General features: G+C 35.2%; 3 protein-coding genes across 9 annotated transcripts; 2 read left to right on the forward strand and 1 right to left on the reverse strand.

The window, feature by feature from the left end:
- Positions 1 to 2198: 2198 nt before the first annotated feature.
- On the reverse strand, positions 2199 to 8663 carry LOC126863724 (A-kinase anchor protein 17A-like). 7 transcript variants are annotated; one of them, XM_050614175.1, is made up of 7 exons: positions 7985 to 8663; positions 6997 to 7625; positions 6755 to 6903; positions 6472 to 6679; positions 6199 to 6399; positions 5991 to 6120; positions 2199 to 5919 (listed from the first exon to the last, which is right to left on the reverse strand). In XM_050614175.1, exons 1-7 carry the CDS (start codon positions 8154 to 8156, stop codon positions 4997 to 4999), a joined length of 2412 nt encoding a protein of 803 aa, XP_050470132.1. In that variant the 5' UTR covers positions 8157 to 8663; the 3' UTR covers positions 2199 to 4996. The 7 variants fall into 7 exon arrangements, with proteins under 7 accessions (XP_050470132.1, XP_050470134.1, XP_050470131.1 ...); XM_050614177.1 differs by having other exon boundaries at positions 6208 to 6399; positions 7985 to 8661; XM_050614174.1 differs by having other exon boundaries at positions 5991 to 6123; positions 7985 to 8658.
- Positions 8664 to 8998: 335 nt separating this feature from the next.
- LOC126863725 (G-protein-signaling modulator 2) lies at positions 8999 to 13052 on the forward strand. Its single transcript, XM_050614182.1, has 8 exons — positions 8999 to 9339; positions 9916 to 10281; positions 10350 to 10492; positions 10563 to 10802; positions 10878 to 11349; positions 11428 to 11645; positions 11720 to 11864; positions 11940 to 13052. Exons 1-8 carry the CDS (start codon positions 9295 to 9297, stop codon positions 12141 to 12143), a joined length of 1833 nt encoding a protein of 610 aa, XP_050470139.1. The 5' UTR covers positions 8999 to 9294; the 3' UTR covers positions 12144 to 13052.
- Positions 13053 to 14332: 1280 nt separating this feature from the next.
- LOC126863733 (uncharacterized) lies at positions 14333 to 20620 on the forward strand. The gene is made up of 2 exons (XM_050614193.1): positions 14333 to 19592; positions 19875 to 20620. Exons 1-2 carry the CDS (start codon positions 17181 to 17183, stop codon positions 20511 to 20513), a joined length of 3051 nt encoding a protein of 1016 aa, XP_050470150.1. The 5' UTR covers positions 14333 to 17180; the 3' UTR covers positions 20514 to 20620.
- The last annotated feature ends 1899 nt before the right edge of the window (positions 20621 to 22519 follow it).

Consider the following 22519-nt stretch of genomic DNA (forward strand, 5'->3'; position numbering starts at 1 on the left):
TGAGAAAGAAGAAAAATATAACAGAAGATTATGTTGCAATGAGCGAAGAAAAAACGCGCACACGAACACCAGAAACTAGATAAAACACGCGAATCGCGCTGTGGACGAGCGTAACGTGAAACGTAGGCTAAATCGGACTATCTTTGTACATAAACGTAGTTGAACAGAGACACGTTGTTTCCACGTTGATCCTCGTATACTTTCTTCCTTCCTGTTGCGATTAATTAGCGAATTTTTGGATCGACGGGCTGACACAGCGATTATGCGATACTTGAAGAAGTAAGAGGAGAAAAACGAAGAAAGAAGTTTTTAAAAAAACTTGTATAGGATCGTAGAGGGATAGTAAGACGTAAAAGATACTTAACACGCGAAAGGGAGTAAAATAACGCGGACGATCGCTTTGAAATGGCGAACGGTTGCGATTGATCGTCTTCGGGCGCGGTTAATCGATGATGATTCGTACGAAAGATGAATGAAAAAAGTAACGAAAATAAAGAAAACGGGGAAAAAGAGGGAAACGATGGATGGCGAAAAAATATCGAAAAGAATATCGGAGATAACCGGCTTCTCCGAGCGATTTATACAAAAATTACCACGTTATTACTACATATTGGTCATTTATTATTGTTATTATTATTACGGATCATTACTATGATTATTACGGATTATTATGATTATTATGATGAATAACGGTAGTGTTTAAACGGTTTTAACTCTCAAATACTTTATTAAGATCTTTACCAATAATTAACTAGCGGGCTGTCGCCGTCTAACTGTTACGTAAAATGACCAAAAAATTACTAAGTAATGTACTATCTATTAATCTATATAGGGTGATTTAGCGACCACGAGTTAAGGGGAAACAGTCTTTTTTAATGAGCTCTCTCTATCTCCCAATTTCTCCATTTTTCTTACTATTTATCATTGACAGGAGACACACAAGATGAAGCAAGGTAGAATCGCTTGTTGTTATTTCTCGAAATTGTTATTATCGTTCTTAACACGTCATCGCGCTCATTTATCATATAATCATCGTGTCGTCGAGTCTTTATACGAATGAATTCAGTCTGGTTGCATCTGTGCCTGATACATGGTCGACTCATACTACTGAAAATTACGTTTCAGTACTTGTCTCGTCATGATTGATAAATGAGTCGTATGGAAGTAGTTTTATTTAGTCTAAACGATCAACGTTGATCATCGTTAAGCTCTAACAAATAAACATTATTAATAGATGGAGCGTTGAACGAGTGGTGCATTGAAAGGCGTTTATACTATCGCTCAATTGCTTACAACGAATCGATTTTATGAACTAGCTTCACAATAACTTTGTCACTTGTAATCAATTTCAGTCATTTCATTCTATCATCTGTGACTTTATTCAATATTTCTTTACTTACTTTCGTTTTTAACGTAAAACAAAAACAATGGAAGGGTCATTGTGGCTCTCCTAGTCGTTTTGCATTATAAAGATATCAAATAAAATAAAGTTGAAAAATTGTTAATAGAAAGAATATAATACAAAGCGAAGTGAACAAAGTTTAACATATTTGGAAACTTTCTACTTTTCTTCAACCAAATAATATTAGTATTGCCAGGAAGTTTCGCTTGCTACGTACAATTTATCGAACCATGTTGCATAATTTAGAATATTCTTTGGCGTACCTCGTTATTCACGTCTTCAGAAACATCTAAAGTAACTTCGTTCCACAACAGCTGGATCGATGATTTAATAACGACTAGTCAGCGTACAACATTTTTGTTCACGATACGATTCGATTACTTTCATCTACATAAATCCATCGCGAGTGCCGTTGACATTGCAATTGATTACGTAAGTCCAGAGAGTTTTGTTCGCAGACAACCTGCACGGAACATGGAAATCGTTGAAACAAATCGTCGAAAGGGTCTCAGTTTCTGGCGACAGTTGCAAATTCAATCAGATGGAAAACACATAAAGCTACTTTGTAAGATTCTACTTGCTAGTGAACTATTCGTGGAATAGTGTATGTAGTTGCAACGCGTACAAATTTCACGATATAATATCGAATAAAAATCTGCAAAGTTTTTCACGTACTTTGGAAAGAATTTTATAAAACTCCAACAACTATTTAGAGAAACTAAAATAATGATACTTAAACATTCTTTTCTCTTTTTTACAGATATTGTAAAAAGCATAAAAACGCTGTAATTTATTAAAAAAAAAAAATTCAACTTAAGAATAGACAAATTTATATACGAAATTTTTCATGGCACAAATAAGAATTTGTTCATCCAATCTTCCTCGATCATCCTTTTCATGTTCGATAGCACGTGAAGAGATATCGTACATCGCTTTTACGGTTTCCGGTCTCGTGAATGAGGAGGAGCTTTTCAAAGTAGAACTCCTATCGTGTACAGGCTGCATCTTCTGTGTGTCCTTTCAGTGTGACAGCCCATCGAAAGAGGTCTAGATTACGAACGAGTAACCCACAGGGTGCCACGTTAGCACTTGTACATTGCTGAACGATTACTGGCGATGAAAAAGCACATGATGCTTGCTCAACTGCGAACAAATTGTAAATCTTTGGGTCGTTCATTTCCCAAACGTTCAGTGTATCCACTGAATTTAGAGGAACTGAGAGAAATCTATATTTCTTGCTAATTTTCTATCGAAAACCGTTCACAAAATACCGTTGTTACTTGAACTATCGATTGTAAAAAAGAAAAAACGAAAAAAAGCGAACAATCGGCAGGAGAATAAAAAGTGAAACTAGATAGAAACTTTTTAGAAGAGAAAATAAATTAGCGACGATACTTGAAAGGGCCAGTGAATTTTTAGCCAAATATAATTATAATATCGAGTTTATCGAGTGAATGAGAATCGATTAAAAATTAAACAAACAACCGCACCACCTGTACGTTGGACAGAAATCTAGGCTTTCGTTTCGAACTTTGTTTCTTCCACGTTCAATTGCCCTATTGTGTTTCATAGGATTCTTTATACCTAGTACCATGATTGATCGTGAATAAACTTTAGAAGCTTTACCATTGGAAAATGGACGATTCACATATAGAATGTAAACACCGTGGTGAATGGAACCATGATTGAACAAAAAAATATGGTACCTCTGTATTCCATAGGCGTGAAGCGTACGATGACGCAATGTAATTTCGATAAATATTGGATTGGTGATTCGAGGACTAATTACAATCCTGTAGAATTTTGTTCACTAGAATCGAAACATTTTAATTCAATTTTGCAGTGATTAATGGTAAATGTATTTATGTGATAATATTTAAGTAAAAAAGATTTACCTTGCAATTTTATGATTGGACTGCGAAATTGGATACTCATTCGATTTATTACTGTTCACTGTTTTTATTTTTATATGACTCGATTATTCTTCTGTTAATTGCTAAATGTATTGTATATTTATAACTTCATGTACAATTCTAGCAAGCTCGTTTCCCTGATCACCGATCCAATGAACACGGATGATAGCGTTCGTTTTACAAAGGGAATCGTAAGCAAGAATAAAGATAGGAAGAAGGAATTTATAATTTTATCTAATCGAAGGAAATTTGCAATGTGATCTTGTTAATGCGAGAGTGAACGAACGCTATCGTCGTGCAACGAATAAATTTAAAAAAGAAAAAAACAATTCCCACGCAACGAATCTTGAAAGTAGTCAATATCTAATCAATTCCGAAGATACCGTAGCGGTAGACGATTTAAGAAAACAAGAAAAAAAAAAGCGGAAAAAATGAGAAACCAGTGTAAAAAGAGTAATGCCAATAACGTTGAATGAGTAAAGAAAGGAAAGAGACAAGGCATAACACGCTTGTAAAGTGAACGATATTCGAGCGAATGATGAAGAATCTTTCATAAGATTGAATATCATTGTCGAGCATCGATTGTAAAACTAAAAAGGAAAAATAGAGCAAACCGGTGTTATTATTCCGAAACATACGAGTGGCGATGCAAGGTGTATATATATATATGTATTATATATATACATACATATTATTATATAATTAAATATAGCGATGAGAAGACAAACAAACAAAAAATGTAGCACATATTTTTAAAGAGAAAAAGATGAAGAAATGAACAAAAACCGTGTTTTGAGAAAGCGATACGTCGAGCGGATACGCACGTGCGGTGCTAATCACGGCACTAATAAGTTAGAGAATGAAAGAAAATAAAACCGATGAATTTCGATGATCTTTGTTAATCATAGGCGATTTAATTAATATCAAGCGAAGCACCAGTCGATAAATCTCTAATCGTAGCGTGTATCTCCGAAGAACGCTGCTAAGAAAAAAAAACGATCTTCGATCCTTTACGAAAGGATAGGAGTATAATGACTAACAATGTTTATGAACCAATGCATTTTCATGCCGAAAAACAAATAAAATTTGCAAGTCGAATTTCAATGTCTTTTACTTTGATGCATCCTGTATCTTTTCCGAAAAGAAACTAAAGAGATGAAGTCTGGTTTACGTAACAATAAAGAGTATTCCAAAATGTACATATATTTGGATCAATAAACAATTTACCAAAATAGACATCAATGTACTACTACACTTGGGATGGTTCAACAGATATTTAATACGTCGATGTCACAGGTTTATTTTCAATCTTGAGATAAAAATGCATATTTTAGCAATCTTTGTCATTCATGATATATGTACAATACACATTCAAAATTCAAACATCCATAGGATTAGAACGTTAACAATACTTTGCACATACATATATAAGTGATGCACTTAAATATCGTCTCTCGTATATATTGCTATATATATGGAATCCTTTAAAACTAGGAAGAGCTAGCACATGAATAAAAATATATATCTTCTTTTGTCAAAGAAATACTATAAACTTGAATATACACAATTAGGATTACGCACTCACGGATTTCTTACAGATTTTGTACAAAGAGTTAGCTATACGCTTTTCTTACGCTGGAGCATTGAAGACACAATGTGGAAGAATGGTCTTCGATTCTTGTCAATCAGAAGTTATATTTTCCAAATGAAAGGTTTGTGGCGCTCCTTTATTTGCAGTTTCTTGCTCCATTATATTTGTCGATTGAACAGTGTCCATTTTATTGCTCACAGCTTCTGCCCCTTTTGACCAAGAACAGCTTCTTCTGCCAGGTGATTTAGGCATGGACCAGGTACTACTACGCGATCTTCTTTTAGGCGACGTACTACGAGATTTAGCTCTTGTAATTTTCACCTTCGATACTGATCTTTCTCGCCTGCGCCTATAAGGATGTTTACTGTTGTTTCGAGAATTAGAGTGACTCTTCGAACGAGATTTTTTCTTAGATCTCGATCGTCGCGATCTCATTCTAGTGTCGGATTTCGATCTTGATCTCGATCTTCCTCGTCGTCTTTTCGAACGGGATCTACTTCTGCTTTGTCTTCTACTACGAGATCTCGATCCAGACCTCAATTTCGATTGTGAACGTGATTTCGACCTCAATTTGCCGCGTGATATAGATCTCGATTTCGAGCAAGACCTCGATCTTGATCTTGATCTTGACCTCGATCGTGACTTTGACCTCGATCTAGACCTCGATCTCGATATTGATCTAGATCTCGATCTAGATCTGCTGAACGATCTTTTACGACTACGTGACCGTGAGCTTCTGTAGTCGAAAGAATGATAGTCCTGGCCTACTAAATGAGCAAAGTATTTGTAGTACTGTTCGTTATACAGATGAGGATTAAATGTATGCAACGTATGAGGATTTCCAGCATTACGCCATGAAAATCCCCTACCCCGTCCTCGTGGAAAACGACCACCTCTGGTTATACCTCTCGGTAAACTGGGGTAAATCACAGGCAGGGGCGCATCATAATACCACGGTTGTGGGAAACGTGGATAAAGGGTGGGATAAGAAAGAGGTTCTAAAGTTGACGATGCTGAAAGAAAAAATACAATTAATTAGTATTTTTGGTGACACATATTGATTATTGTTATTATTCGTGTTTACCTGTTGACGATGATGGATATGTAACATTTTGATTCAGAACACTTTTTAATTTTTTTGTTTGCTCTTCTGCGCCTGATTCCTCGCTTAGGCTTGCAGAATTTTCAGAATCCTTACCACCCTTCTTCCGTTTCTTCTGAAAAAGATTAGATTGCTCAATATAAAAATTAAAAAAAAGAAAGGAAGAAAACGATAGAAATATAAAAAATACATTTGTTACTTTTTTCTTTTTTTCTTTCTTAGATTTTCTCTTCTTTGATTTTTTTACTTTCTTATCTTTCTTTTCATCCTTAGAATCTTCTTCTGAACTCAATATTTCAATGGTACCAGCTACTTTATTACTTCTTTTGTCTTCCCTTTTTGCATCGTTTGAGAATTCATCTATTTTAATCTCATTGTTTTCTACTTTTATCTTAATATGGAAAATTAATTTTAGTCAATTTTATTCTTACCAAGATATAATGACAATTTCACAGAATGTTACCTTTATTCTATCAAATAATTCATCTAACAAACGAATGCTTTCAAGTTGCCTTTGTGCTTTTATTAATTTTTGGCCTTCTCTGGCAATCTTCATGGACACCTTATCCTCTTCCTTCTTTCGAAATATAGTTATAGCTTTACGTTTTCGTTTCTCTTCCCGTTTTTTCCGTCTATTTTCTTTAGCTGCTGCATCAGCTTCTTCTTTCTTCCTAGAGGAGATAATGTACGAAATGTTACATGATGTTTTATTTACAGTCGTCACTATAAATATTACTGCTAATTACTTTAGTTCTTCTCGACGTTTTTCTTCAGCTTCTTCTTTCCTACGAAGTCGTTCTGCTGCTAATGTATCCTGGGCTATAAGACGTTTTCTTTCAAATTCTCTATGTGCAACAGAACTATCGCTCATGTGTTTTGTTTTATCAAAAGTAATCTATATAAAATAACAAATATAAAAAACGACTTTTTTTATTTTATAATTACAGTTGATGCAACTTATGTATGTATGCCTACATTGCAAACGCACCTTAATAGAGGCTGTAAATGCTTTTTCTTCTTCTTTTTTAAGAAGTTTCATACCACGCAATGCATCCATAGCTCTAACAAAATCCATATATTCAATATATTGAATATACGCATCAAAAAATATGCCATCTTCATAACTAAACTTATTTATATTTGTGCCAAGACGCATTCTAGACCTATAAGGATCAGCAGCAGGTACATCTATTCTTCTAAGTACTCCCCATTTCTTGAAGATCTTATTGATCAAGGATTCACTGGGCATAGTTGCACCATCTTCAGTGAACCATTTAACAGGTAAGCCTGTTATGTGTATAGTATCAGGCCTTTCTCCAGGTTTTAGTTCATTCATATGCTTGGCATCTCTAAAATAAGAATTCCAACTATGCCTCGTTGGAAAATCATCCTTTGTTTCTGCTGCACGGACTTTTAGCACATTGGGGAATCCAGACAAGTTCAAACGCTGGGAATCCAATCTTGCAAGCACACGCTGTAGTCTGCATCTGTCTTGCAAATCTCCTTCCAATCTGATAAATTCCAATGTACTCTTGGCTACTTTCAGAGATGCAAACTGGTCCGGTAATATAAGGGCACGGATCTTCTCCATTACTTCCCATGTTGATATTGTCTTTCCTATTTATATCGCAGTTAATTTTCTGTAAAAACCTACTATGCTAAAAATATTACATATAATTATAAATATACATAGAATTTAAAACAATAAAGTTGTTTCCTGTCACAAAATTTCAACATAGTTAATCGGTGCGTTTATTAAATTCATTTTATAAACCTAGAAGAATCATGATTAAAATATGCACAAATATGTTTTTAATAACATAAATAGTGATTGACATGAATAAAAAGTCATTTGATAAAGCTCTCAGTAATAAGAAATGACAAACATAAGTTTAAACAAAAACGTAAATGTGATCTTTCTCAATAAGTAAAAATGCAGATGAAGATAAAATACATATCATTCATGACCGTTTTACCTGCTACTTTTAGTTGAGGAAGATTAACAGAAACATTTATCTTTGCGACTGGTTTTAAGTAAAGCGCGCGTTGCGTATACAGAGGTACGATATCACTAAGATCCCTACAGCTTCGAAATTGGTTAACAACCTCAGTACTGGAATTTTCACCTACTTTCTTACCATCGCTCATTATTAATATAACGAATACTTTCTATACGGTAGAAGAACGCGATATAAAGTTACGGAATACAAGAGGAAAAGCTACAATTATTGTTAAATATCTATCTTACGACAAAGTAAACCCAGTGAGATGAAAACTATTCAGTAGAGAGGTTGTGTAGCCATTCGAAATTAATAACTCTTCCTCAGACCCAAAAAGATTCTCCTCCTTCACTTCACCGTTTAATATCGTTCCGTTCACCGCGCGACTCGACTCACTTCTCACAGATTTACTTCTCCGTTTACCGACTTAAACATCATTCAACAAAAACAGAATCATATATGAACTCCATGTTCTGTCAAACTCTACCGATCGAACACTGTAAATACGAAGAGAACTTCAGAATATCAAAGATGAGTAGCATGAACGAGAAGATGTACACATGAGATACATCGTGTGCGATTACACATTTGCGGTTGAGTCCAAAATCGGTGTATATATTGTGAATTGGTGTAGGCCTGTTGTGCCCTCTAGCGTGGATATTTTATATTATAATAGGTTAAATTCTAGAGCCGCATATTCAATTGTATAGTATTTCAATTGTACGTAGCCGAGACAACAAACTATATATGCTAAGTTCCAACTAAAGAGAGCAGATCCCTAATTTTCTTGTACATACTAATGTCAATTAAACTCAGCACTTGGCCGCATGGTGCAGCACCGTAATGTACTGTGAAACAACTAGAACTATGGGTGTGAGTAATCTCTGATACCATGTGTTGCATCTTAGAGAATTTTGTTTTGTTACCAAATGGAACGCGATTGGACGTTGCACCAGGGACATAGATCCAGCGCCATTTGTTTGGACGCTCAATTTTCGGTCAGTTGCATTTGGAAACTGCGGCGAGTGGTTACGGGGTTGGAGGGAAAAGTGATGCGCGTTTTACTCGCGAGAAGCACGCGAATGTGATTATTGCAAAGAAATAATAAAATCGCAGTACCAAAAACAGCAATAGCACGATGCGTGAGAAATTGTGCACGTCGAATTACTGTCGTAACCCGAATAATCGCTTACCGCGTACGTAAGACTCGCTGTTATTTACGGTCGTGGAACTTCAAGGATCGATTGTTAATTTACAAGGGGAGAACGAAAACGAAAGGGAGCACAATGTCTCTGAGTGCGAGTGCGGAAAATTTAACATCAGAAGGGCAAGTAAGTGAACCATACTAATTAATACGCTTTTACATGAATCGCGTGACTCATACTGGTCTATCATCTCGTTACTGTGCACGATTAATTCGCTTTTATTCGTTTCACTTTTTACTATTTATTAGCAGCATATAATTTCTTGAAGCTTTCTACAAACAACAAAAAATATATCACGCCAAAAATAAAGAAGTGGTGGATATTATGTATAAGTACTTACTCAAGTTGTCATATATACCTATCAATTAATGAATTAATTATCTTTACGATTATGTAAACATTCTATGAATTTATTATCCGTCTTAAATAACTAATAAGAATAAATTTAAGCTTTCAGTATAAATACTCTATCTCTAATCAATTTATTGCAATTGCATGATCAGCCACTCCCATGATCATTCCAATATTCTTTCCTTTCTTTTCTACTTTTCTTTTTTCACATTGTAATTATGCATTAGAAATTATGTTATTATCCTTCCTGCTAAATTGACATATGTTTCTAATATATTTGAAGTAATGAAAACACAAATTGGAGGAATGGTAAACAAGTATATGATGGATGAAATTTTTTACATTTGACAGAATAGTGAAAGGTGGAATATGTGCCTTGAATTGGCGCTTGAGGGTGAACGTCTGTGTAAGGCTGGAGATTGTAAATCTGGGGTAGCATTCTTTCAAGCTGCAATTCAAGCTGGTACAGATGACTTAAGGATCTTAAGTGCAATTTACAGCCAATTAGGAAATGCTTATTTTTACCTTGGAGACTATGTGAAAGCAATGCAATATCATAAATTGGATTTGACATTAGCACGTAACATGGGAGACAAATTAGGAGAAGCAAAGTCTAGTGGAAACTTGGGAAATACATTGAAAGTCATGGGAAAGTTTGATGAGGCTATGATTTGTTGCAAGAGACACTTGGAAATTTCAAGAGAAATTGGAGACAAGGTGTGTATATGATCAAAAAATCATATTTGGTTCCTATTAGTTATTAAAAACAATAATTTCTTACATAGCTAAGCGAAGGAAGAGCTTTATACAATTTGGGGAATGTCTATCATGCTAAAGGTAAACAGGCGGGTAGAGTAGGTCATCAAGATCCTGGGGAATTTTCTGAGGATGTCAGACAATGTTTACAACAAGCTGTACACTATTATGAGTAAGAAAATTGAAGCTCTTAAGCTGGAATATAGACTTATATACATAAATCATATAAATTCCTTTTATAGAGAAAACTTAGAATTAATGAAGGAATTGGAAGATTCTGCTGCTCAAGGTAGAGCTTGTGGAAATTTAGGAAATACATTTTATCTTCTTGGCGATTTTCAACAAGCAATTTATTATCACAATGAAAGATTAAAGATTGCCAGAGAATTCGGTGATAAAGCTGCTGAGAGGAGGGCAAACAGTAATCTAGGAAATTCACATATATTTCTTGGTGAATTTGAGAAAGCTGCACAACATTATAAGTATGTATTTAGATTACATTTTCTCTTCAAAGCAATAAATCAATATGTAGATAAACATTAATTACTCTACTCTAGGAGAACTCTCGTCCTTGCACAAGAGTTAGGAGATAGAGAAGTAGAAGCACAGGCATGCTATTCCCTAGGAAATACGTATACTCTATTGCGAGATTATCCAACTGCAATAGAATACCATTTGTGGCACCTTGAAATAGCACAACAGCTTAAAGATCGTGTAGGTGAAGGCCGTGCCTGCTGGTCTTTGGGAAACGCATATGCTGCAATGGGTAACCATGAAAAAGCACTACATTATGCCAATCTACATCTAACCATTTCCAAAGAATTGGAAGATCCAATGGGACAAGCTACTGCACAAATGAATGTCGATGATTTACAAAAGATTCTGGGTTTGGAAAAAGGGCAGCAAGAGAACAATAAAGAAAATATTGCACAAAAACTATCGACCAATACTGGTGCAAATGTTAATATATCTTCACCATGTAGATATAGACTTAGACGACAAAGCATGGATAATCTCGATCTCATTAAGGTAATTTGATTATTTAATATAATTTTATTTTACAATATTGAGTTGGAGATTTCTAACGAAATTATCATTTTTATTTAGCTCACACCGGACGCAAAACTAAAAGAGCAAGCTGAATCTCAAATAGATAAAAGTAATAACACAACACCACAACTTACTCAAAAAGAAGAAGATAGTTTCTTTGATCTTCTATCTCGTTTTCAATCTGGTAGAATGGATGATCAACGTTGTGCATTGAATATAAATCGCAATCCGAAGTTTAGAACGATAACACCTGAGGTTTGCGAGTCGGAAGATAAGTACGTCTCTTTTGCAAAAATCATTATTTTATTTACTAATAGTATGTATTAAAATACATTGATTTTATTTTCAGGGATGGAGAAGATTTACTAGAACTGATTGCTGGAATGCAAAGTAAAAGAATGGATGAGCAACGAGTGACGCTGCCTTACTTACCTGGCCTAAACAGTAATCAAGATTCCGACGATTCCTTTATCGAGATGTTGGTTAGGTGCCAGGTACATATCACACACTCATGTACTTTTTTTCTATTAAACTCGTTAGATCAAATGTTAAATAAATTGCGTATATAGGGTTCGCGTTTAGAAGATCAGCGAAGCCCTTTACCAGCAGCATCAACGGTGCACGATGCTGAAGAGGAACACAACCAAAGATCTAATGGGACTACTCAAGCAGGGTCGACAGTGCCTGAGGAGGATCTTTTCGCTTTAATACAAAGACTTCAGGCCGGACGAATGGAAGATCAAAGAGCCTCTGGTCCTGGCAAAACCTGTTAAAGCATTAATATATATAATTGTGGGAAATCTCATGGTAATGAACCTGCTTGAAATTCTACGATTCGTTCCACGCAATTTCTCGTTGTCTTCTTTTATGATTTACGAAACAATCAATGCTTAATTTATGGATTCCGCTCATAGCCTATGAAATCATTGTACAAGTATGATTCAGACTTTAGGAAACTGCAAGGTACTATTATACCGTCCACTGACATTGGTTCTTCACTTTATACGTAGAACAACGTAACGATACCGTATTGTTACGATCATAGCATACTGATTTTGCTAAGCTGAAAAGACTTTTTTTAGCTGCTTGAGTATCCATAGTATGGTGCCAAATTCTGTATATACGAACCTATGTTGTTCGTGTAACCAATCAGGAAATGTTGCACGACATTAAATAGAAATTAACTTTGTATTAATATTTTTGAGATGCAAGAGTATTTGTTTTTTAGCTGCGATTAGAAAGTGACTAAATAATTCACGATAAAAAAATTAAATTGATAACATTATAAACACTGCCAGGTTGAGTGTTTGAGTCATGCATTTCTTCAAAGAACTTAAAATGTTAATCATGAGCACGGAACGATGAAGATTTATCAATCCTGGCATTATTTTTTCCATATTCAGTATTGTATAATTAGATATCAATTATTTTCGTGAATTGCGAGGTACTACGTGATAAAATTGGTGCCAAAAAGAATTGATCTGTTGGAATCTGAATATATAGTATAAAAAAGAAAGAAGAAATTGTTGGTCTTCGTTGTTTGTCTATTTTTCTGTATTCACTGTTTTCCCTATTATATATTGATAAATGCATGTGAATTAATCGAAGTTTGTAACACGTATAATTATAATAATTTATAACCAATGTTACCACTTCTATTAATTATATGATGTTGTAACCAGCTTCCGTCTTTCATCTATACTCTGCACATTCCAATTAGATGGAGTGTTAATGGTGTATCTGTGGATAGACTGGATCGACCATGATCATCTTTAATTCCAATAGTACCTAACTACAAAACTCTATATGGATATTCCACCTTAAAACTTTCAAACAGACTTAATTATGCATAAGAGAATTCAATTTATAAGGATTCTCAAACTTACAATTTGATACGATCCACTGTATCATCCTGATCTCGTTGTGTTCTAAGAACTTTGAAAAGACAAATACTTGGATAATACATTTATTAAAAGAGGAACGTATTGAACATTCCATTAAATATTCCATATTATATTTATAACCTTTAAAGATATCTTACCGATAAATAACCTAATGTAAATCCTACGCGTTGTTTGTTTCTGGATATGCGGTAGGAAGATTATTAGAAATAAAACGCTTCAAGGATCTAGAGGAGAAAACAAGGAGAAGATTGGAACAATGCCTTAATAAGTTTATGTAATTCTATCGACCTACTATGCGTGTATGTGTACTTTGAGGCTAAACCGTTTCATGCCTACTTATTATACATGTGTACTAAAATCTAAACTTAACTATGAAAGCGAATATAAAATTAAGCCGAGCCTGGTCAAGCGACTATAAAACTATGTTCGAGTATTGTTGGAGAAGAAAATTATTAGTGTCATGTAAAAGGAAGGACGAGAACTAATTGTAATTCCTGTATGTATGAATTATAGTATTATTTTTCTTGTTGTTAAGAAAATTGTGTAACTATATGAACTTGAAACGAAAAGTGAGTTAAAGAACAAAAAAAAAAAAAAAAAAGAAGAAATTCGTTTTAATGGTGTAAACGTACAAGCTCATCGTTCATAACTGTTATCATTGAAAGAATCGAAGTAACTATTGATTCGTTATTGAGTTTATATAATAACGAAAGATCAGTAATACTATTTTTTTGCAGATGTTACATTTGTAGTACATTCAATATTTTTAATACATTTAGTTTCTTAAGGTTCGCGATGGCATCATAGCGGACTAGGTACTAATGAGATAATATAGTTTCTTTAAATTGTACTATTTTTTTATGGAGTCTGTCTTTGACGTAGATTTACATCTCACTCTCATATAGTTATGTATAATATAGAGATTCAATAAATATATATATATATACTTTTTCCACAAATTTGAATATTTAATTATTGTTCTCAATGAACATTTTTATTTTTTACATAAGGACGATCGTCTTTTGCTAAAAGAAAGATGTTTCAAATATGTCTGTAATGTCCAAAAAGCCTTCAGAATCTGTATTTGAAGCTTCTTCCACAGATGATTCAACGTTGTGGCCAGAATGGTCCGATGCAGCGTTAAACAAGGAAAATTGGGCTCATCCCAAAAGTAATTAATAAGAAAAATTGTTCTTTCATAATTTTGTTCATTGCAATTTTATACTGATTCTAGATGGACCGGATGGTTTGTTTCTCGACACACAGCTCGTTCAATTACCCCCATCTTTAGTACCTCGTAAGTGGATAAGAGCAAAGAATTTAGACAATCTAAATGTATGTACGCTCCCTTAAAAAATTAATTTCTATTCATGTGATTGTCTAAAAAAATCAACTTTACTTAACTTATTTATAATTGTATAACTTGAATTTAGGGACAACTGACAGTATTTGTCGCTAATTCAAAGAGTCCAGACTATATCGCGAATAACAAACACTTATTACACAGTCAGGTAATCTATATTAATTCAGATATGCCCGCACTTTCTAACAAAATCTTTCAAAGTATTATCATTTTCATCCCTATTTGCGGTTTGAATTGGATGCATGCTAGAATATTTCCAAAAATAACGTATTTTAATTTATCGGATTGATCAGCTTGGTTTCTGAGCGACTTCGAAATATTAAACAACAGGAAAGAAAAAATTACTAATTAAAAAATAAAGTGTCCATTCAGAAAGAGTCGCAAAGCGATCCACGATTGTTCGAGATCGCGTCACAATTGATCGGAGTGTACACACCGATCAAGAAGCAACCTGCTCGCAATTAAACGTGGTTCAATGAAGGAACGACTTTCAGTTCGCACGGTGGTTCATTTCCGCGCTAATAAATCTCCAGTACTGCGGTCGAGATGGATTGGAAATAAGTAGCGAGAGCAGCAATTTTGTTTGGAATGGTCGGTACCAATCTTGGCAGGGCTGGATGAATGTGTATTCGATGAACAAGGCCGGCAAGGGTATGCTACATCGGCCCGTTATAAATCCAAACGGTATACTCTCAACATTTTATTAATCATCCATTTCTTTATTTCATTTTTTTACATCAGACGCAAATTATTCGCGATGCGTTGCGATTTAATTAAATCGATCATCGGGAATGTTGCTCGTTCCTCACCTCTCCAAATAAATTAGAACACTCCAGCGTCTACTATTACCATTTTATCGTCATTAACGAGACAGCTTGTTGGCTTTCTAACGCGTGATGTTCGTTAATGCGTATATCCAGAGTCTGAGTAAAGAAGATCTAGAGATCTCTTATTATATATTATATTTTGATACGCTTAGAGATTTCTTGAAACCTAATTTCTTAGATTCGCGAATTCGATACCTTGTGCGTTTCGAAGGGGTTTTTTAATTTCTTAGGATTTAGTGTCCCATTCCATGAAAATTATATTTTTCCTTCGTGAAGAAACTTTATTCCTGTGTATAAAGATTTTTGAAAAATTTCTATTACGTCGAAGGCAAATACGTCGTAAGATTATATTTCTTGGGAGCTTGGCGCCGGATTCTCGTGGATGATATGATACCAGTGAATGAAGAGAAAGTACCACTTTTACCTCGAACTACTAATAATTTTGAATTATGGCCCATGCTTCTTTCAAAGGCCCTATTGAAATTGTGCTCTTTGACCTGGACAGACTATTACGAGATCGTAGATTTCCATCCTGTCACGTGTTTAACAGGTAATGTAATAACTAAACTATTTAATTTATGCATCTATGGTATATTTGGTACTATGGTATATTTATGCACTTATGGAAAATTTTAAAGTGCAGAAATATTCAAAATATGTAAGAAACATGTAAAATATCTATTTAATTAGAGACATAAAAGTATATTTCTCTTCCTCTATTATATATTGTTTCTCTTCAATTAAATGCAGGATGGGTTTGTTTGCGATTAGAAGTGGAGTATCTCTCACCCCAAGATAAATGGGACTTTTTGAGACAGTACGCAGACCATTTCGAATGGGAAGCGGAAGTTACGGAGCAGGAAAGTCAGGGTTAGTCGCGTGTCTCCTGTATTTATCATTTTTACAATTCGTATATAGTTTTAACGCTTTGTAAATAGAAGCTTCGAGGTCTAAGAAAAGTAAAGAGGAGAGAAAGTCTAGGGAAACGACGAGGACGAAAAAATCCAAGGATACGAATCTTACGAGAAGATCCACCAACACTGCTGATACGAAAAAGTCCAAGAAAACCGATCGATCGAGAAAATCGAAAAATAATCAGAAGCTCAGCGCTTTGATTAAGCCACAACCAGTTACTCTGTTTCTCGGTTTGAAAGACATGAACGAAGTATCTTCAGAAATTGTGCCGGAAATAGCACCATGTTGGGGCCATTTTATTTATGTAGCTCAGTCACGCGATATTCCTTTGGATCCCAAAGATGTATGTTAAATAATTTTTGGAACTTAGTACGGCGAATATTGTGTACACGATCGTGAGTGAAATTTTATCCCATTTGAATTTTATTTTAATATTATCGTGCTGTGTAATATTGTAGCAATGTTATAATTCGTAACCACTGAAAATAATGATTTCTCTAAAAATGATTACTTTTTATGATTGAATAACAATAAGACATTCTTTTCCGTTTGTTTAACTGTATTAATTTTTTAATTTAAACCAGATATATTGCGGTAAACTTTCGCCCATGATAGGATATCGAAATAAATGAAAAAAATAAATGATATAAATAATAGGTGAAGCCTCCGTTAGCAAGATGGAAATTTTATCGTTGGTTAAAATGGGCGATCAACGAAGGAATAATCGATCCAGTTGAATACTTCGTACCGATTCGATCCCTGAAAATAGTCAGCCCTTTGAGGAAATGCGAGGATAGCGTGATGAACAAATACATTACGACAACTACAGAGAAAGATCTTCAAGATGAAACTGTCAATGATAAGTCGAAAACAGACGAAACAAGTCAGAAAGATAGGGCTCGTGAAATGTCGAAGGAGGAGAAGAAAATTTCGCCAGATTTTTCAGAGGACATCAGCTTCTGGGCAGATTTTAACAAAATGGAACCCTACGTGAAAGACGTACATTTTTTCTATAAACTAGATTACTTTCAATACAGTATGAAACTGTCAGATCGATTTGCATCGAAACAACCAAACGATGAAAAATCTGAAACTAAAAAAGAGAGTAAGAAAGGTAGCAGGAGAAGTTCACCGTCTAAAACAACGTTTAAAAACTCTGAATTCATCGATACTTATAGTTGGCCTCAAAAAATGTCAAAAACCAGAAACGAGCCGCTATATGTCTTCACCGATTCGTTGGAAGAGAAATTCTTTCTCATCGACTTTGCAACGTTCCAAGTTTCCATCGAAATTGTCGAAGACGCCGACGATGAAACTTCAATTCCCAGAACCAAATTAAAGGGAAATAAAGATTGTCTAAGTATAGAAGAGCATTGTTGGTTTCGTAAGCCAGAAAAATCCATCTTCTTCGTCTCCGTTTTAACTGCTGGCACAAAATCAACCGTGATGGAAATAGATCGAGGGAGACACCTTTTACGAGTTTACTGTCACTCGGAATCCAATTGCCTTATATCTATCTCATCGGATACGGTTTTCCACGTGGGGGACAGGCGAAGGATGTATCAACTAATGTGCACAGAATCTGAAACGGTCGATCAGATGGCGAGGCACATCAGCAACTCCGTCTGTAGCGTCTATCAAGCGTTTGGCACTGAAAGATACTCGGAAGCCTTGAAGATTTACTACAAAAGCTACTTGCCACCGGTTGAAGATCGAGAGATGAGGGACAAGTTGTTCTATAATCAGATACACGACTACTTTATCGAGGAACAAGTACAATTAATTAGAAAAATCATGCCTGAAGACGAGGTTCCAGGTGTTTTACGAGCTCTGAGAATATTTTTTCTGAATCATACTGTTGGCTTAGAATGCTTCAAAAACGCAACGATCGTGTTGAAGAACTTGCTGAACAAGACGAGAAGGTTGATTGAAAATAGAAGATACGCTAGTCAGCATCCCACGGAAAAAATTATTGTACAAAATAAGGCTGCAGCTGTTATTCAAGCGTTTTTCAAAACGATTACCATTAGGAGATATTTGAAAATACATAATCCTCGTCACGAACAGCATAATCAAGTTTTACAGAATCTATTGAAAGTTGCAGAATTGTATAATTATAATAAGCGAGAATCCTTAGCTAATCAGGTATTGAGGAATATATTAAAGCATCATGATAAATTACGTGACATTTACTATTGTTCTAAAGACTTCGAGTACACCTTGCAAGCGCAAGAATTGAAAGGGACGGTGACAAATATCACGCCAAACCAATGGCTCCCTATTATAAGACTCGTGGTGAATCCTCAACCCTCAGAGACAGTGTTTGCCAGTATAGATTTATTTGTTAACCTACCAAAGTATAGTGTACGCATGTTTAAAAATGAGACAGGTGAAGAAATACAACGAGTGGTAAACAATGTGGTTCCAACTCGGTACCAGCATACGAAACTAGGTTACACTATCTTCTGCTATGGTTGGAGCGAAGATCAAACGTTGAAAGAGTTACCTTGGTCCTTAAATATAATTACAATGAAAGGACAACCTGTGTTTTATTTTCTAATTGACGAAGTATCGTTTCTCACGATTAACATGCCTCCTATATTAGCTATAGAAGAATTGTCCAACAGTTATATTCCTAATTCGAGAAATTATATTTCCAAGTGGATCGTTCGAGTGGTGAAACCTAGTTTGGTCTCGTTTAGATTAAGAGTATCGTATGAGAAAGTAAGAATGAGATTGAGAGTCATCGATGAGGAAGGTCAAGTGTTGTCGCAAATAAAAGGTACTTGTGTAGTTATTTTGCCGATGGTGTATTTGGAATTTCGAAGAAGTTCTACTGAAATTACACTTGAAAGGGATAATTCTAATAACATCGATGAAGAGAATTCTAGCGAAGAGAAAGTTGATAGCAACGAAAGTAGAAGTAAGGATGATGTGATAGCTCACACGATTTATCACGTAGAAGCGTCAGTGCTTGGAAACAGCTGGCCATTGACTGATACAGAATGGAGTCTTGTGTCAGAATTTAAAGTGAAACCGACAGGCTCTGTTATTAAAAAGAAACTACCACCTTTTTCGAATACAGGAAGACTGTCAAAGAGTGAGTCGTTAAGATCGAGGAGAGTTTCGAAGCAGTCTGTTGAAAGTGTTCCGGCTGTCGAGTCGCCTTATTGGATTCTTCAAGTAGTTACTGATTCTGGAAGCGGATTAAAGGTATATACCATACTTACACAACGTTTTAAGATTTTACAAACATTTCATATATGTACCCACTGTTTATCTTTATTGCATATGTTTTAAATCAGATAATAATTCTTCAAGATTTATAGCTTAACTTCAAATTAAATAATAATTCCTAAACACTTGAATAACTTTCTAATGATTTTTCAAAACTTAAGTTCTCCTATGTGTGCTAAATTTATGAGAATGTATATGTGTATTTATAATATGGTTACATTATAAATCATCTATGACGATTATATTTCCGATCAATAGATATCCCAAGATAGGACGAAGGAAAGGGAGATAGCGAGGATGAAGGAAGCCTGGGCGAAAGAGAATCCTGACAGCTTGCAGCGTGGTAGAGAACTCCGTGAAGCTTTCATAAAGAAACACGAGATCAAGTCGAAATGCTTAGCGGATTCGTTCGAAAAGAAACCTTCGAGTCATTCCGAGAAATCGTTGACGAAAAGGGAGAGCCATCGTTTGTCGCACATCGAGACATCCAGGATTTCAATGGCTCATTTGGAGAAGAGGACGTTGAAGCCACCTCCGTCCCTTCGTAGACTTCCACCCTTGGATTTGACTATCTACGAGGTCAAAGAGGACGAGGAGAACGAAGCATGGGTAAAGATGGAGTCGGATGAAGAAATGATGCGAAATATTCGTATAATGAATATCTTGTACGCTCAGGAAGACTACGCGTATTTTCTCGAAGATCTGAACAAGCTATATAAAAGACAGAAGTACCAATACGAAACATTGTATGGAAGATATATAGATGCATTTTTTGATAGAAGAGGAATGTTGGAAGACGTGTACGAAGCTCGAAAAGGATATATAGCTAGTACGAAGCCTGTAGCTGCTTCGAGCACCAAGTCTACTAAGAGAAGCAAGAAATCTAAGAAAACTTAGACCAATTAATTTTAGAATAATTTACATTAATTTTAATTCAGTAATTTACTATCACAAGTAAATATTTGGTTAATGTAGTTATGCTAGATTAAATAGTCAGAACAAATCGTGTTGTATTTAATAAGAAGATGAGAATAGGAAGAAGACACTTCACCAGTGTGAACCTGTTATTTACTATACTTGAAATAATCTTCCAAATTTCTAGCTCTCTTCTCATTACATAGTCAAATTACTTGAATTCCAGTAAATGAATTAATCTGAACAAGATTTAAGATGTTTAAACGCTATTTATGTTAAGTTGCATCCTTTAAGTTCTGCCTCTTAAAAACCTAAGAAATACACACGAAGGCCAATATACCTTAGCATTTACATATTCACGACACCCGGTTCACAAGAAAAGTATCTTTAATTGCTGCATGAACCTTGTGCTTACTAATCGTTGTAACCGCCAGCGTCATGTATATTCCGGTGCAGCGACATTCCTGGCGCCGCGGATTCCACCAGCTTCGAGTCCTCCTCGAAGCGAATAATCTGCGTATTACGTTCTAAACGATAACGATCGATGATTCAGCGGGACCCTTTAAACAGCCACGATTTTTCATCGCCACTTATCTAGATCGGTGGTCGGTCAGGGACACATTGAACGATACCTACTCACGGTAGGTGGAAGCGATACAGTGAATTTGCAAAATCGGTCATAGATTAAAGATTACAGCTTTTGATGACCGTAACAAGCAATTAGAAACGTAATGGGGTTTATAAGGATCTAGAACTTCGTTCAAGGCTGCACGATATCAACTCGCAAGAAATATAACAAAGTAGAGTTATTTGAGTCACGTAAGCTTCAACATCTTAAAGTTCGGATTTGAACAGAGTAATCAAATCTAAATAATTCTATGGTAACCTTATTTCAGTCAACGAGAAGGTATTATATACATATGAAGAGTTTGCAGAAGATCCTGCCATACGATTATTCGTACCACTTTTTTGTTTTTTGTAATATTTTTATGCTGGATATAAAGCGCATGACATTTTCTCATTCTTTCTTTATTATATTCGAGACTAATGGTGTTTCATAACATACAACGACTTTGATTATTTCGTATAAAAATTGAATTTTCAGATATTGAAGCTTAGGTGACTAAAATAACTATACCTTTCTATATATACCAGATAGGATTCAAAATGTTTCAGATCTCATCGCTACTTAATACGGTGGAGAACGTGCGACATAGGTGGAACTCGAAAAGAAGTCGATGTTTGCATACTGGCGACCGGTAGCCTGCGGTGCATCGCGAAGAGATGACCGTCGACGGGGCACCTTTTAATGACGTGCTCCCCGCTCGCCTCTGGAAAAGAAAAGCACGCTGATCCGTTCCGTTCATTTTTCATCCAGGACCAGTCCCCATCGTCTAGCAAGATTATTACAAAACTGCGCGGGGAAGAGGTCTAGGTTAAGCGCAAGAACAGGTACAGCGTCAGCGAGCAACGTGCAGAGCTGTTTTATCCTCCGTGTGCTTAATGTGTAGTTCCTTCCTTTTCTATATTTATTTTTTATCCTTTACTATTTTTTTTTTTTTTTTTTATGTCATAGCCAGTTGCTTTCGTTTGATCGATTTGTTTTTATTGAAGAAATTGATTGAAAGGAGATATAATGAAGAGGTAAGTTGGAAGTGTTCTGCATGGTTGTATGTAGAGCAGGTTTTTATTGGTAATATAGTAAAAAGGTGGTGGATGATGAATATGTGTATATAGGTTTATTTCTTGTTGACTTGTACTGGTTTATCTAACAAGATAAAGTTTAGATATATGAGCTATCTTCGCTCAGTTAACGCTAGTGGAATTATCGAATCTGTTAAAATAACAAGTTTTACATCTTTTGCTTTTGCAATTACTAAAACTTGAAATATTTGCAGTGGGGTGCAGGGAAAACGAAGATAATCATTTGATTCATTATCGAGAGAAAATGGGTTACACTATACCAATTAACGCTAGAAATATTAAAC

The sequence above is a fragment of the Bombus huntii genome, chromosome 3 (genome assembly GCF_024542735.1).
Source record: "Bombus huntii isolate Logan2020A chromosome 3, iyBomHunt1.1, whole genome shotgun sequence".
In the NCBI taxonomy this organism is placed as follows: Eukaryota; Metazoa; Arthropoda; class Insecta; order Hymenoptera; family Apidae; genus Bombus; species Bombus huntii.